Below are 15,798 nucleotides of genomic sequence, written 5' to 3'. Positions count from 1 at the left end.
ATTTAAACAAAAATCAACCTCTTTACAATGTTTCCTGCCTACATTGATCTTTCTGCCCAGGAATTTGGATCATCACTCCCACCAGGATAGTCATTCGGAGTAGATAGCTACCAAAGCTGAGTAAAAAATAATTCAAGGGTAGACTGCAGAAGATGTCTTCATAAACCCCTCCCTCTTCTCTGAAGAGTTCAAGGAAACCCACAACACCACTAACCCTTCCCTCTTGCAGGTCTCATTCTCCAATGACAGGTTAAAAGCATGGTTAGGAATGATCTAGCAGCCCCTTAGAGCTATCAAGGACTGATTCAAACATGACTCACGTCTCATGCAAGTCAAATGGGCAAATTCTATAAGGAAGTAAGGACAGTGTAACAGGCATTGGCATAGCACCAGCACCTTAAGACAGCAAACAGTACAATGGCATAGCAGCTTAATACTCACACTCAGCAGGAGGCACTTGTTTTCTTTAATGGCGCCTATGCAGCCCACGAAGCCAATGATCATGACAAATGTCCCTGTGACGATCAGTAGGTTGGCAGCTGACAGGGACGGGAAAGAAGAGGAGAGGGTGGCAAAGTTCCCTTGGGTAACAGCCAGCCAGATGCCAACTCCAAGGATTCCACAGCCTCCCAACTGGGAAAATAGAGAGAAACAATGAAATTCAGTTATCGTATCCAAGCAAACCCAGGTATTAATCCATACCAACATGGCAGTGGTAGAATGGCTCTGCTGGGGTAAACCCAGCAGTCACACCTAATAAGAAATGATCTATCCCTATGGTGCTTTCAGTAGGGAAAACAGACAAAGGAGAAAGAAAAAATAATTCATATAGGGGGAACTCATCAGTAAGATATACATTCAACATAAAGACCTAGATTTCCTAAATCCAGGACACAGCTTGAAATATCAGATCTCTTTCTATCCAGTGAAAAAGCAGACACTGAGTAAAGGAGAAATTCCCAAAGATTCAGATCTCAAAGGGACTGAAAAAATCCATATCCTATTTTGGTACCTTAGAGAGCTGCCCAGAACGGCTGAAGCCCTTTTGATCCCCTATTCTTCCCATCCCAGTACACCAACTCCCATCCCTGGCACATGCCATAAACAAATCCTGCCAGAGCATCCCCTGGTAGGACACCTCATAGCTCTTCTTAGTTAGTTCTTACCCAAGGTCTAGCCTCCTTTGGAAGCAAGAGATCATTTAGAGTGTAAAGGGGCCAGAGAAAGAGGCAGAATCCTCCTGTAATATTTAAAAAACCCGAACAGATTTTTACTCCTAATGTGGTCACTGGTTTGGTATTTCAGAAGAAGCCTTGGCTTGTTCAGGAAAAATTTGAGAGGAGAGCAGTAGTACAGGCTCCCCAGGCATGTGAGCAAGGAGAAGGGAGGATGCCAGTGCAGGCAGCAGCCACCACAAACCCATAAAATTTGCAATTATTATATACACAAGGAACTTTTAAAAAACACAAACATTTATAAGCATGCTGCTTATAACTGTGAGAAAGCCTGCGGAATTGTAACAATCTGAGTAAAGCTGAGCAATTAAATAGAATTAAACCAAAGGGGATTTTGCATTATTATACACTCACATAGCAGAGCATCACTTAGGTTTCTTTCTTTCCTGCTTTCCCCTTAAAATAACCAATTTTTATTGAGTTTTATAATTGCCCTTTATTATCCAAATCAATTAAAGGCTAGGAAAGAAATTGTGTTCATAGAGTAGTAAGCCAGACACAGGAGCATATCAATTAAATGTCTGCATAAAGTGGATGAACATAAGGCAGCTCATGAACCAGGGAAGAAAAAAAGACAGAGCTAATCCTGGGGTAGAGCTAAGCCTCAGAAATGAAACACAGAAGAGAAACACAAAAGCCAAAGCAATTTCTTAGTACTAATGGCTAAAGTTGCCTTTGCATGCCACTGAATCCCCCCTCAACAAGGGACAACAAAGGCAGCGGTGTCTCAAGGCAGGACTCCTCACCCCAGTTGCAAACCAGTCTATTTTGTTCAGAACTAAGGAGCCAAACTATACCTGACTGTAAGGTACTCAGCTGCATCAACTGGCGTATCTCCACTGAAAGAAGGCAGACTCCAGGACACAGGGATTCAAATACTTCATTCATCAGCCTTTTCATATACGGGCATCCCATATCACCATATTCACCTTTTTGCAAAGTATCCTCTACAAGCACCACGGAGGGACAGTCCATGCCCCGGCAATATACAGTGGAAACCCTCTATGCCCACTTACAGATCATAAAATGGAAATAAAACTCTGAAGGTCTGCTGGACAGCAGAACAGCATTGAAGGAGAGCTGGCAGACACCCAAGTTAAAACCAAACTTGTCAGAGCACTAAGATACAGTCAGGAATAGCACTAAACTGGCCAATGAATGGGATGGAAAGTACAACTGCTCTTTTGCCTCCACAGCCTGTAAGTATCCGTCCAATGACCATAATAACACTCAAGCACCTGGTTAAGGAAATGCTGAAGGGAACCAAGACTCACCAAGATGGCCACAGGAGCCTTTCCAACGATAGCAGAGTATTTTCTGTTCCCAAACATTCAAAAAGCTCACTCACTTCCTCCATTCTGAACTGAACAGTAGCATAATTCCCAGTCTAAGATCCAGGGATCAGAGGAATCGCATGTATTTATTCTGGATCACAGCAAAGAGAAAACTGTTGTAGCTGGGTCTATGCAGCATGTCTGTTTTGACCTCTTTGTCTTGGTATCTAAGGAGCTGTTAAGGTATGGATACTTTTACTTAGGTATTTATGATGTTCCCTTTCCTCTACTTTTTTTCTCCCTACCCCATCCCCAACTCCCAGTCCTTGTTTGTGCCAAACAGTCAGAAGCAGAGTGATGAGTCTTGACAGCTTTCAGGGTTTGCCAAGATGTGAAATTAAACAAAAACAAAACCATTAACAGGGTTACTCTTGACAATTTGGGGACTTCCATGCAAACAGTGAAGCCATCACGGTTAAAAGAGAAAACATGAAAACAAAAGGATTAGCAAGAAGTCTACAGCTTGAACCTGATCTATTGGCAGCCAAATACAAGTCTGTATTGACTCCATGTGGCAAGTGTAGGGTTGATTTTAAAAAAAAAAACAAAAAAACCAACAACCAAATCCCCCTCAAAGATGTCAGGCTACTGACAACAGCATTTTTTAAATTCCACTGTGAAATGTTTAACACATTATTCATCTAATTGTTCATGATAATCCACTCTCTTACAAGCAAAGCAGGTCATGGCAAAATCTGAAACAAAATGCAGTTTCCTCTAACCATTTTTTTTTTCCTCAAAAAAATGTTGCTTTTTTTTGTAAAATCTTTTGTTGTAAGGCCAAAACAGTGGGACACCTGAAGGGATAGTGTCATAGCCCTAAGACTCAGCAGATTTGAGTTACATGTCTGTTCCAGGACAGACCTCAGTGTAGATCTCTAACAGGCTGTTTAGTACATCTGTGCCTGAGTTGCAAAATCGTGAGTACAAAGACATGAGTAGTGGGTTCTTTGCATGCCCTGGACTGCGCAATTGGCTGTGGAAGGAGTGCTTTATTCTGCTCAAGGTAAATTGCTCATAGGTGTTTATACAGCAGAGTCAAGCAGTAAAGCGGGTGGCTTACTCTAAAAGCATAGACTCGCTCTCTCTCCTTCCCCAAGAGATACACAGACATGTGTGCACTCGCTCTCTCAGCAAAAAAGCTGCCTAAGGAATTAGATCCTCCAAATTGTTCTAATGGGCTAGAAAATGAATTATTCAGACTTCAGTGCATACATTTAGAATTGATCTTACAGTATGGTAAACAAAGTAATCCCAAACAGCCCCAGATATATGCATGTTGTTGGAGAAAATTATTCTGAAGTCACAGCTACACACTTAAAATACTGCAGAAGAAATTGCCTCATTGTTCATGATAATGGTGATGGTGTCTTTAAGTGGTTTTTTTTTTGTTTTATTACATGGAAAATGCATCTAATCAAGGCTTCTTATATTGTATCTGATTAGGATCTACCCCTCATACTTCCTCTTTTACATTAAAAAAAATTCCTCGTGTATTAAAAAAATACACTGATAACAAAATCCAAGTGGAAGGTATGACCGGTTGTTTTGTAGTTAAACTAACTCACTTGGAGGGTTTTTCTCCCCCAGCCTCCACCTATTTAAACTAGAAGGGCTTTCTCAATCCCACTTGCTATTCAGTTACTTTTGCGTGAGTATGTTTCCCTCTCTAACTATGGAGCAAGAGTATGCAATGCAAAAATCAACATCAAGGTATTAACAGTAGTAATGTAAACATTATCCAGCATATGTTTTTGTAACATAAGGCATACTTACATTACTCTTCCTTTCAGCTAGACACAGAGGAGGTGGAAATGCAATACATACATATATTGACAGGATCAAACGAATCAAGAATCTTACATGGAAAAAGCAGAGGTGTGTGTGCTAATGCAGAAACCATGGCACTGTATACAAGCATGTGCACAAACAACCTGCTGGTGCAGCAGCTGCCTATCTTGGAGGAAGGAGTGGCCACTTCCGGAGAACACCTTCACACTGCCAGTTCATGGCCATTAGACTACTGAAGACCTCATAGACATCCATCTGCACCACACCATTACTACCGACTGCCGGTAGGCAGGGTGACTGAATTTGCAGATGGTGTCCCACCACATGGATGGACACTTCAGCAGAGCTCATGTGACACACACTACTAGTATCACCTCAGTGTAGCACAAGCTGCATGTCTTTCGCTAGTCAGAGGTCTGAAATTTAACAAATATGGAATGGTATACAGAAATTTAACAAATAAAGGATGATGTAAAATTTAACCTCTTTGTGCCTCTGAATTTGGAAAGTTAAATGGAGTAGCAAATGCTAGAACTGAAGTACATCTCTATGCTTAGTGTATTAAGGCTCTAGAGCTCTGCTGTGCAAACTGAAGGATATGCACAAACCTCATCCAAAATGGCCATGATCTGAGCTGCGTCCTTTTAGCAACAATTTAAAAAAGACTAGGTAAAAATACTTGAAAAACAGATCAGTTAGTAGGGACCACATTCCTGGGAGTGAAGAGACTGGAACAGTAGCAGTCCAGCAATGCCAACATGGGATGGGAAAGGTGAATAGAGGATCATTAATCATTTTTCTTGAGATAAAAAAGCTAGAGGTTATTTGGTCTGCAGGTTGAAAACCAATAAAAGCAAGTACTTCTTCACAAAACATTTAATTAAATTCTGGAATTCATTGCCACAGAGTTATGGGGATATCAAAATATAAGCAGGTTCAAAAAGGGATTACACAAATCAAAGGTGGGCAAGGTATACTAGCATTTATTAAAAATTATATTTTACATGCAGCCCTTGCAGGTGAAGACCTTAAATCGTTAATTGGAGCAGCTGGTAAAAATTTCCTCTGTTATCTCTCTTTTTTTCTTATATTCTCTCTAAACATCCCTGAGCGACCATGACCAAAAATAGGGTACTTGGCTAAATGAAACCATCTCACATTATGAGGATTTGTATGTTCTCCTGACTTCACCCTCTTCACCTTCCTAGTTTTGAAGTTCACTTACAGTTTGAATTTGAATTTTTTTTTTTGCTTGCTTGCTTTGCTTGGCATCAGCCTATCTTCAGAGACAGGGTTATACAAAGAGTTAAGTCCCTGTTTCTCCTTACCTATATATCATACTCTTGGTTTTTCATCAACAAAAGCATAGCTTATTTCAAACCAAAATTTAGAAATATGTTCATCAAATTCAGAAACAAATTAAAAATCTCTTCCTCCCCCTTGGATCCACTGGACCTATAAAAGCTATATTTCTCTTCTAATGGGCATACAGATCCTATCCAGACTCTTCTCTCTCAGCCTTAACAAATCTGGAGTAAGACCTGCTAACCTCTACACATCCAGTCCACCAGATTTTTTGTGGTTTGATATAGAATAGTTGCAGGGAAATCCAAGAACTTATGTCCACATGTAACAGACTCTTGTGTTGGTACAATCAATAGCTAAACTAGAAACAACACGGGGCTTATGCTATAGTACTTAAAAAAAAAAAAAAAAAGATTAAATTATCTTACTGCATTTCTGAAGCAGAATAAGGGTACCTCAACCTCAGCTCTTCGCGCACATGCACTTCCTTCTCCTCTGTAGTGCTGCCTTCTGCTCTTGCAGCCATGGCCCAGGTTTTCAGCATTGCTTATGGAATTTGGGCAGCTGCCAGCAAATTCTCAACTGTCATCCCTCCAGAGCACTTGAGCTGTCTCATAATTTGCATCAAAAAATCAATTGGAGCTGGGCTTACAGATCCTCTAGATCATTGTAAAAAGTCTCCCTGATTTCCCACTCTAGGGACTAAGCAGCCTTTTAAAGTTTGGCTGAATGCAAGCACATCCTTTCCACCCCATACTCCACCCACACGTCTTTAGCACCTTGATTATCAGTCAGGCTGGCTGAGCCAGCACAGTCCCCTGAAGAAGTCTTTGTCAGAGAAGCATAAATAAGGGCAGAAAAGTCTCCAATCCACTGAGTCTGCAGATAGACCTCAAAAGTCAGTTGAGACTTGGGATTTCAACAGTATGGCACATCATGAGGTAAGAAGAAAGAGAGAAAGAGAACCCAAGCCTGCAGTCTGCAAATCCCCTCTGTAAAAGGGAACAACTCAGAAAATCCTTTCCTCGTCTAATTCAGATGGGCTCTCAGTTGCATTGCTTCTCAGGCATGTCTGGTCTCAACTGGTAATGAGTGCCAGCTCCACCCAGTAGGCAGACGTTATCCCACATAAATTACATATCACAAGCAGATGCTGCTTTACTCCCAGACTCAACACTTTCTTTTAGAACAACATCTACTCACTGCTATATATTCTCTCAAGCCAAAATTTTATTTTGTTCTGGTGTCATTTAATTCCACTTTTGAACTTTTTCACTGATATCTCTGTGACTTACAGGAGAATGCTTTAAAAGAGTACAACTGAGTTAAAGCACAAAGCATTTCAAATGCCAATCTCTTCAGCTCTGCAGATAAGCATTTAAAAATTAAAAGCTCTATGAAACTAGTTGTTTGGCTTTGCCATTCCATATTCTTTTCATTTTGCTTAAAAATTAGTTTCAGATACAAAAATTTCATCTTGCAGTATGGGCTGTTATGTACGAAAGCAGCAGCCAAATACCTCCAAGAGTTGCAGGCCTACATTGTCTGCTGGTATCAACCATCATGACTGATCAGTCACCATCCTGATCAACAACAGCCAAGGCTCCGCCTGAATGTCATACTAGACCTTTTCTTATGAATTGATTAACATGCTGTCTGCCTTTCCTTTACAAGCCACTGTCTTGTCAGTGGTGTAACGCAGCGTATAGCGCTCAACATGATTTCAAAGTAGACGTGACGCACTGTCTTTCCCAGCCCTGAACTTCATACCCTGCATGACAGACAAGCAACCGTTACGCACACCCAGGTATTTGAGGGCTACAATCCTAACTCGTGTTCTGCCTGCCAGCATGACATCCTGAGATTCGTACCCTCACTGCCCTCTACCACACTGTAGTCTTGTCACACGTTCAAAGAAACACACTTCAATAGCTCACTTTGTTGCTTTCCTTCCTTTTAGGTACTTCTCTCCTACAAATAGGTTTTGTTTTAGAATATTCCACCCATAGCATGAACCTGACAAATGCCAAGAGCGTTTTTATCAAGCCTAGAAAGTCTACAAACAGGACTTTGGAGCTCTTTGTGGGCAAAGAAACATCACAAGAAGGGCATTCATTTTCATAGTGTCAATAATGGAAACATATAAAATGCTCTTTTTTCAGTTACCCTGGTGAGGATTGAGCCTCAAGAACTTAAGCCTCAAGAAATTCATTATTCTTTCCCAGTTGAGTTCCACCACTAAATTGCAGTCTCATACAACTAAAGTAAATTTGGGGACAATTGAAGATGTCAAAAGACAGAATATCATGCTGACATCCTGTTAACGGAAAAGTGAATAAAAAGTCATTCAGTTAATCCCTGCTGTTCTACGTACCTGATCCTCTAAATCAGTTATCTATCAACCACAGTTAAAAAAAGAACAGAACGCCAACATTTATGAGTTAATACACCCAATCTAAAAGTGATGTTTTCCTTTCACAGGCTCAGAATTCATTGAAACACTTAAACGTGTGCTCAATCGCAGCCTTATGTAGCAAAGCATTTAAAGCATGTGCTTAACTGCCACTGACTTTAGTTAGTCACTTCTGTAGTGCACTTAATTCTCCCATACTACAAAGTCATATCACTAAGGATGCAAAAACTTCAGAAAGAGAACAGGTGAGGATGACCTGTTAAGGCAGCACTGCCGAAAAAAGATTAAACATGATCACGGGATATTAAAAAAAAATGTGATTATCAGTGTCACAAGCATCTAATTTGGAAATTTACCTAAACTAATTCAAATTAAGGATTATGAGTGAAGTACTGAGTTAATGACTGAACGCATCGAATGCACTGAAATGCAGAGCAAATGCAGAAGATGGAAAGGGACAAATATATGACAACAAAAAGAATATCTCTCTTTTCAGGTTCTAGTTTTAACTGCTGCCAAATTGAAAGTGTTAAAAGCTTTTTCATTTGCTCCTCAAATGTAATTTCTAAATCCACCTGGGATGACTGTAATGAAATCGGTATGTGCATGAGGTCTGGAATCAGAATCCATCAAATTAAGTTAAACCTTTTAAAAAAGAAGTAGAAATGGAAGAAAACTGGGTGTGCTCTGGAGTCCCTGTACTGACCCATCTGTAAAATAATATACAACTTTTTAAATTACTTTGTAGCATGAACTCACAAAAGACCAGATCTGGAGCTCTAGGTCCAATTTTAGTCACCTGCTGTCACATACATAGCACTAAATACTGAAAACAATAGAAGCAAATGAAATGGTGAAGTTTGGTATTTTAAACAACACAAAACCTGTCATTTCTGTAAAGGAGATTGTTGACAGAGAATTTTACCTAAAACATTTGGTGAGATGCTGAGAAAAACTAAGGATAATGAATATCAAATAATGACTCCAGAGGCCACAGATCAGTTCCCTGGTTTACCACGGATTTCTTGCATTGGATAAAATCCAGATTATTTGGTGTCTTTAGTAGTTTTCTCTCCCTTAGAGGCACTGGATGGGTTTAGAGTAAGAGGTAGTGAAATAATAAAATGATAGGGATCATATAAAAAGCAAAGATAAATAAACAGGTTTCTTAAGTAGTATGAAGATGACAGAGATAGTCTTCCTATTTTATATTACTCAAAAAGTTTTTAAAAGATGTTCTAACAGGGACAGTCTGCAGAAAAATAAAATGAAAAACATTTTTATGTTGCGTGTTTAATCCATCCATAGAGGTATGTAGGCAGCACAAGGCTGGTTGCTATAGAAACGTCCATAGTGAACATAGATACTATAGTTGAAATGCAAAATTAGTTGTGTATCTAAAAAAGAAAATTGCTGATACTGTGAAAAAAAAATGATGGCAAGTAAAGCTGATATCCTCCTTCACAAAAGCTTTCAAAAAATAAGAGTCTTGACTATATAAACCAATATGTGATTAAATAGCCTGAACAAAATCTCCTGCAATGCACCCGGGCAGAAGCTGAACTTAGTTCTGGAAGTTGAGTCAGATCACAAAAAGAATCTCTGGTTTCAGTCCCGGAATGGGGGGGGTGGGTGGCTTTTACTAACATGTTTGTCTCTTTACATCTCAAGGCTGATTTTAAGACCATCCTTCCCCCAGGTCCCAAATTCTGCTGATGTATTCCACTGTGATTATGGTTAATTTTCCTGATGGAGATGTTTTCAAAGAGAAATTGGTTTCTTTGCAAACCTACGGTCTACACAATAGGTCTTCTCCAATTCCTCCAGTAGCAATTCAGCTATGTCACATTCTCCCCTCCCATTCACATTTCTTAAGTTCACTCAGCAGCTATTAACAGTATCAACAAGGATGCATAGGGTCACCATCAAATACTGGTCTTAAACCTACCAGGTCACAGCAGAGGGCTGGAGGTGAGGGTCAGTGGGAACACCAGCAATGTAACACTCTCTTCGCCTGGTCCCACCGTAGAAACTGCACCTATGACCTGCTCTCTCTGACCAGGTGCTGGCAACACCTTGAGTCCTCTCAAGGACAGACAAATCTCCCATATCACAGGAAGCCCCTTCCCACTAATCTCCAAGTCCCTCCGAAAAAGCATAGGGCACTCAGGCTGACTCCTGGCACACCCAGATCTCTCCTTGAGGGGCTCAAGCCCTGCTCAGGAATTGAGCCCATCCCCAGTAGGAACCAGAAGGTTTTGGGAAGCAGTAGGACCTTTATACAGTATCTTGGCTCCTACAAAGCTGTGGGACATGACTCCAGCACAACCCTCCTATCTGAATGAGTCACAGGCATGAAAACCTTCTAATTGCTATCAAGAGGCTTCTTCATATTCATGCTTCCAGTAAACCTAAAGACACTATCCAGTTCATACCATAACAATGCTGCAGCATCATTCAGTAGAAGTAACATTTGATGTGAGGTTAGTGTTGGGAATAAAACAAACTAGAAAACAACTGGAGTACAAGGTGGGGGTGCTGAGGCCCCACGAATAGAAGAAAACTCTGCAATGGAAGACTAGTTCAGATCACTCCAACAGAATTTCCCACCCTCTCCTTTTATCTCTATTTTCCCTCCCCACTGCCAGCCTCTCTGCCACATTTCACAGTGAAAACCTATTACCCTCTAGGCTGCAACTTAACCCCTTGACTGCCATAACAGCTCACATGCAAAATGACCACTCGCCGTCTTAATTTTCTTTCCTATATTAAAACAAACCAACAAACACCAAAACCAGCTGGGGTATCCAAGATGCAAATGCAAACAGCTCCATGGAGGATGGCTAAGCATATCAGCAATACTAATACTAATGACGAAATGTGAAATACATTAAGATGCAGTGAGACCTTCCTCTTCTGAGGTTTATCTTTCCAGGGAGGTGGGGACAATGACCAAACTTGTACACCACAACTGGCTTTTAGTGATAATTCTTTTTTAAACAGTCCCATCAATAAGCAGCTCACATGGTCATAGGAAGGGTTTCTACCACATTCAGTATCGATCCCCTGATCAATAACAGACTTGTGAGCAATAATCACACCCTAATAACAAGCAGCCTCACATCACAAAGCTCATCTCCTTTCACTGAACACCATCAGAAAGCTGAGCAAGATGGATTCTGAATCTTTTATGGATTCTTTTTAACGGATTGTTAATAATATTTGTACAGGCAAACAAAGTATTTACTACCATTGCAATTGCCTAACAATACCATGTAAGCAATCCCTCCTAACAAAATCAGCCTTATGACTGGAATAGCATCTCTCTCTTCAATAGTTCAAATGCCTTGTCAAGAAAACTGTTCTAATTGGGTGGGAGTACAAGAGAAAGCAAAGATTATTCCCTTGTTTTATGTTAGCAATTTTTAATGATTGTTTATTTATATTAGGCTTTGCTATACAATAGCATATCTGAGGCTTTTTTGCACTCTTACTAGTTCTATTTATATGCAATTGCCTGTGTCCCAAGCCACTTCCAAGCATGGGCAGTATGCCATCAGTAATGAATGCCACCTCAAATAATCTTTTTTTCTCTGCTAGTTATCCCCAAAGGAAACACTACAGTCCTGTCTTATCACCAACCAAATATCTGCTATGGAAGCTTTTCAGATGCTTTGGAATAAACATATCTGGTTAAACAGATCTATGATCAGCAGCTTCATTGCAACATACAGATAGGAGAGTCTACAGAATCCCTTGCTTTCACATTTTATTTTGCTTTTCCTGTTTCAGAGATCTGCAGAAATGAATGCAAAGACTACAAAGTAAAAACGAGCATAAACATTCCCACTGGGACAGTCCGAATAATGAGCTTACATGAAGGGCTACCTACAAGTACCCCTCTGGTCATAAAAGTACTGTGGAAAATTCTGAACTGCAGAATATTTCTGGACTAAACTTCATCTTCTTTTGTCAAGTGCTGCAGGATACAACACAGAAAGACTGCAAATATTTCTTTTTACTTCAGGTCTATATGACCAGCTTTTAGACACCTAGGGTGGGATTCAGGTCACGTTACTTGAGATGTCAATGCTACTATTGGTGACTAGAAATCAATGTAGCTCTTCATAGTTTAAGCCTGCCTTTAGTCAGCTAAATAGCTCCCTAGACACCATCAATAGCATTGACCGGAATTTCCCTGACCACAACAGTAGCCCATATGCCTAGAGTTAGGTTAACCCAGATCCCAGCTCAAATCCATCTGCCCAGACTCTCCTTGCTTTGGCATTGGAAAGAAACAGGCATCTCCAAAGGTCACTCCAGCCTATCCTAGAATATGCATCCAGGACAAATAATCCTTTCAGAAACCTAGTCTATGCAGTGATTGTAGGGTAGCTGGAGCAAATAGCATAGACTTAAACATGAAATCCCTCCCTTGCCTTGTTACCTAAAAGACAAAAAAGATGATTCTCTCTCCAAATGCCAGGTCATGAAACTTCACAATCCTCCCCAAGATAATTTGGAAATTGACTCATCTACCCTTATTAATTAAAATTACATATCGGTCTTTTTCTTCCTTATGATAAAAACATGCTATCGCACAGCTATTAAAACCCCATGTGTGTGCAAATACACACAGAGAGCATGAAGAATCAAATTATCTCAGTTTAGCAAGTCTCTTCCAGTGAATGCTCATGGAAAGCATTCAGCTACACTTATGTTCTTGCACTGCCCATTACATGTATTGCCTAGTAGCTCTTAATAAAGGAGTATGACTGACACGAATTTATAGCTTTTTTATTACTTTGCCCCCTCATGTGATAAATTCATGAAAGAGTTGTAGTTTATTGCATTTTTATGTTTGCAAGTTTTATTTACATAGTCTCTCTTGCCATTAGAGGCAAAAAAGCTTTGGGGTTTCTGGAGATCCTCAATCATTCTGTGCTGGGTCCTGAAATGAGATGGAAACAAAGACTTCTGGCTCATCTGAAAATAAACTGTCATCTCAAACACTTTCTCAGCACAACCTTCTATCATAAAGGACTGCTACATAAATATGGCTTTATAAATTATATATCTTAAGTCTTTGCATGCTCATAGCAGTTTACCAATAAATGTTCTGCAATGCCTGCTTAAAAAAACACGACATAAAATCATTGCCAATGATGATAAATTATTACAGCTTAATAACAGTCAAGCTGACAAAGCTGAAATGTCCACAGGGTGTATTGCAATTCAAATGCTACAGGTGGAAAAATAAAAAGCTTTCAAATATAAATGTTACAGCCTTCATCAAAGAGAGGAAACCCAGAGAATGGTCTCATGACACCAGGCTGTGTACTAATTCTAGTATGTCTCCCAAAAGAAGATAGTGGGATTTAATACAAATTTAATAGGCAAGAGAATAAATGAGCTTCAGGGCAGAGATTGCTGCAATGTGTCTGTGCTGGGTGGGACAGGTCTGACTAGAGAATAAAATTGGAGGAAGACATGGGAGTGGGATAGAAAAGGAAGTCAAATGTTGAGAAGTATAACTTTATTCAAACAAGGACATTTTGGATAGTGAACGATATTATTGGAATAACTACAATATTAGCTTCTCTGGATAGGAGGGGGAAAGGTGGCAATGGGAAATCTCTCAGTTAAGTTCAGGCTAAAAATCATATTTGTGAAGCATGGGAAAAGCCTTCTTTAATAATTCATCATGAGGCCACTTACAGTCTGCAGCTGTACTGTAGAGAACCTGCTCATAATTAATGACCTGTAGCCACTTATAGCTAAATGACTGATTTCAAATTGTAAACGAGCAGCTCAGTAACAAGAGAAGTCTCAAGACAATTTCAGCAGTCTCCATTCCCATTCCATTAACCATTTGGCAGCCAAAACACAATCAAAGAGACAGAAAGCTCTCATCCTTGGAGACTGCATTTAACAGCTCACCTTCAGACAATGGAGTGAATCCCCAAGAGGCATTCACTTCAGTGGTTTTTTTGGCATCTCAATCCCAGCACAGTCTCTCACTCTCCCAAGGGCGCGTGAGCTTTGCCTATCAAGCAACAGCAATGCTTCATGGTTAATCTAGAATGATGAGATCTTACCTGGCATGTGGCACATCTTGAGATCTATTCTAAAGCAATGGGCTTTTGCCAGGACAAAAACAACAAAAAAAAGCATCCAATTTTCAGTCCACCTTGCCTCTTTCCCACAGCTCTCTAAGAGTGTGACTTGCCATTAAGAAGATGCTCTCTCACAAGAGAGAAAGGTTTCAAAAGTACATGGCTGAAATATTGCAAGGGAGGAAAGCACAGCAGAATGAATGAGAGTCCTCAAATGAAAGTGGAAAGACACAGCAAAGAAACATGAAGGGAAATCCTTTTGAGAAAACAGCCTTACTAGTAGCCTCCCTAACTAACTCCCTCCAGACTCAGTGATCTGGAAAAATATTCCCTTTCCATCCTTGACCTTCACACTGAGATATGCTGTCTCAGCAATTTTTGCTATTCTACAGGAGTTCTACCTTCATCCCTAATTTGAAGGCTTTCTGTGTTCATGGAACCAAAACTACTTTCTGCTCAATGACTGCAGTCTCCAATTTGCTTATGGAGGGGGAATGATACTCAAAGAAACCATTTGCACACACTTGGTAGAGAAAACGTACAAAAATATATCTCCCTGCCCCCAAACCAGAAAGCTCCAAAACTACACAGTTTCCGAAACGCTGCTGCTCTCTCTTCGGGTTCAGGTATGTCAACTCTGAGTGACCATATGTGGGATGCATGATCTCATTTCTCATCAAGTACCTCTCTTGCTATCCCAAACCACTTCCCTCAGATACCACCTGCATCATCTATATCCTGTGTCTAAGCTGTTCTATGCTGGATTTCAACCTATGGTGAAGGAGGAAACAAAGTGTAAGTGCCAGTGCAGATGAATTTGCCCAAAGCAGCATGGAATTTAAGAGAATGTCTGTCTTTTGTTCTGGTACAAGGTGGCAGGTAATAAAGTGCGTTCAGAGCAGAAAGACATACAGGAACAAAGAAAGCAGAGGTTTAGAAGGAGGAAAGTAAGAGGAAAGCTGTGGAAGAAGAGGCAGCTTTCTCAGGCCTAGCTTCTGCCTTCCCTTCACTGCAGCAGCACAGGGAAAGATGATGAAAATATGATGTCATTGTGCCCCTTTATTTTAAGGGAGAAAGTTGCTGTTGGCAAGCTGCTGTCTGAGTAATTGCTTCCTCCTTGGTCTGATGAATCTGAGATTTGTTGTCAGCCTTCCAGGGGCAGTGAAAAGCTCATCCATCTTCTCCATTTTATATGGATGAAATGGCCATGGGATTTGCTCAGTTGGGCAGCATTAGTGTGAATGATTATGAGGAAGTGCTAAAGCACCACCAAGACATGCATGGCGCTACCAGGCCTGTATATTATTTCTCTCTGATAAAAACTAGTCCTTACAAAGAATAATTATCCTCAGTTGTAATCTTTAATAGCTGTGGCTGATGCAAGCAGCTAGAGCTAGTTTCTGAAATACTTAAATAAATACTCCTGCCAGGACCTCCAAGGAGCTATGATCAAAGTATGACACAAAGTATGACACAAAGTATGACACAAAGTATGACACAAAGTATGACACAAAGTATGACACCGTTTTCAGTGAGCTCAGTGCTGCAAAGTCAGCTCTCTGCAGGCTTTCTAAGTAAAATATCATTCTTCTCTCCCAAGCCCA

General features: G+C 40.3%; 1 protein-coding gene across 18 annotated transcripts in view; it reads right to left on the bottom strand.

Annotated features, from left to right (window-relative positions):
• TSPAN4 (tetraspanin 4) overlaps window positions 1-15,798 on the bottom strand; it is a 464,080-nt gene that overhangs the window by 75,746 nt on the left and 372,536 nt on the right. For 17 of the 18 annotated variants that reach the window (XR_012660751.1, XM_075094496.1, XM_075094500.1 and 14 more), the window contains one exon: window positions 442-633. The exons of the other annotated variant lie outside the window; for it this stretch is intronic. Coding sequence is in view for 16 of the 17 variants with exons in the window: in XM_075094496.1 (XP_074950597.1) it covers window positions 442-633 (192 nt within the window). In the remaining variant the exon portion in view is untranslated. The remainder of the gene's footprint in view (window positions 1-441; window positions 634-15,798) is intronic. 18 annotated transcript variants of the gene reach the window in all.

This window comes from Phalacrocorax aristotelis, chromosome 5 (genome assembly GCF_949628215.1).
Source record: "Phalacrocorax aristotelis chromosome 5, bGulAri2.1, whole genome shotgun sequence".
NCBI lineage: Eukaryota > Metazoa > Chordata > Aves > Suliformes > Phalacrocoracidae > Phalacrocorax > Phalacrocorax aristotelis.
This window is presented reverse-complemented; position numbering and strand designations above follow the sequence as displayed.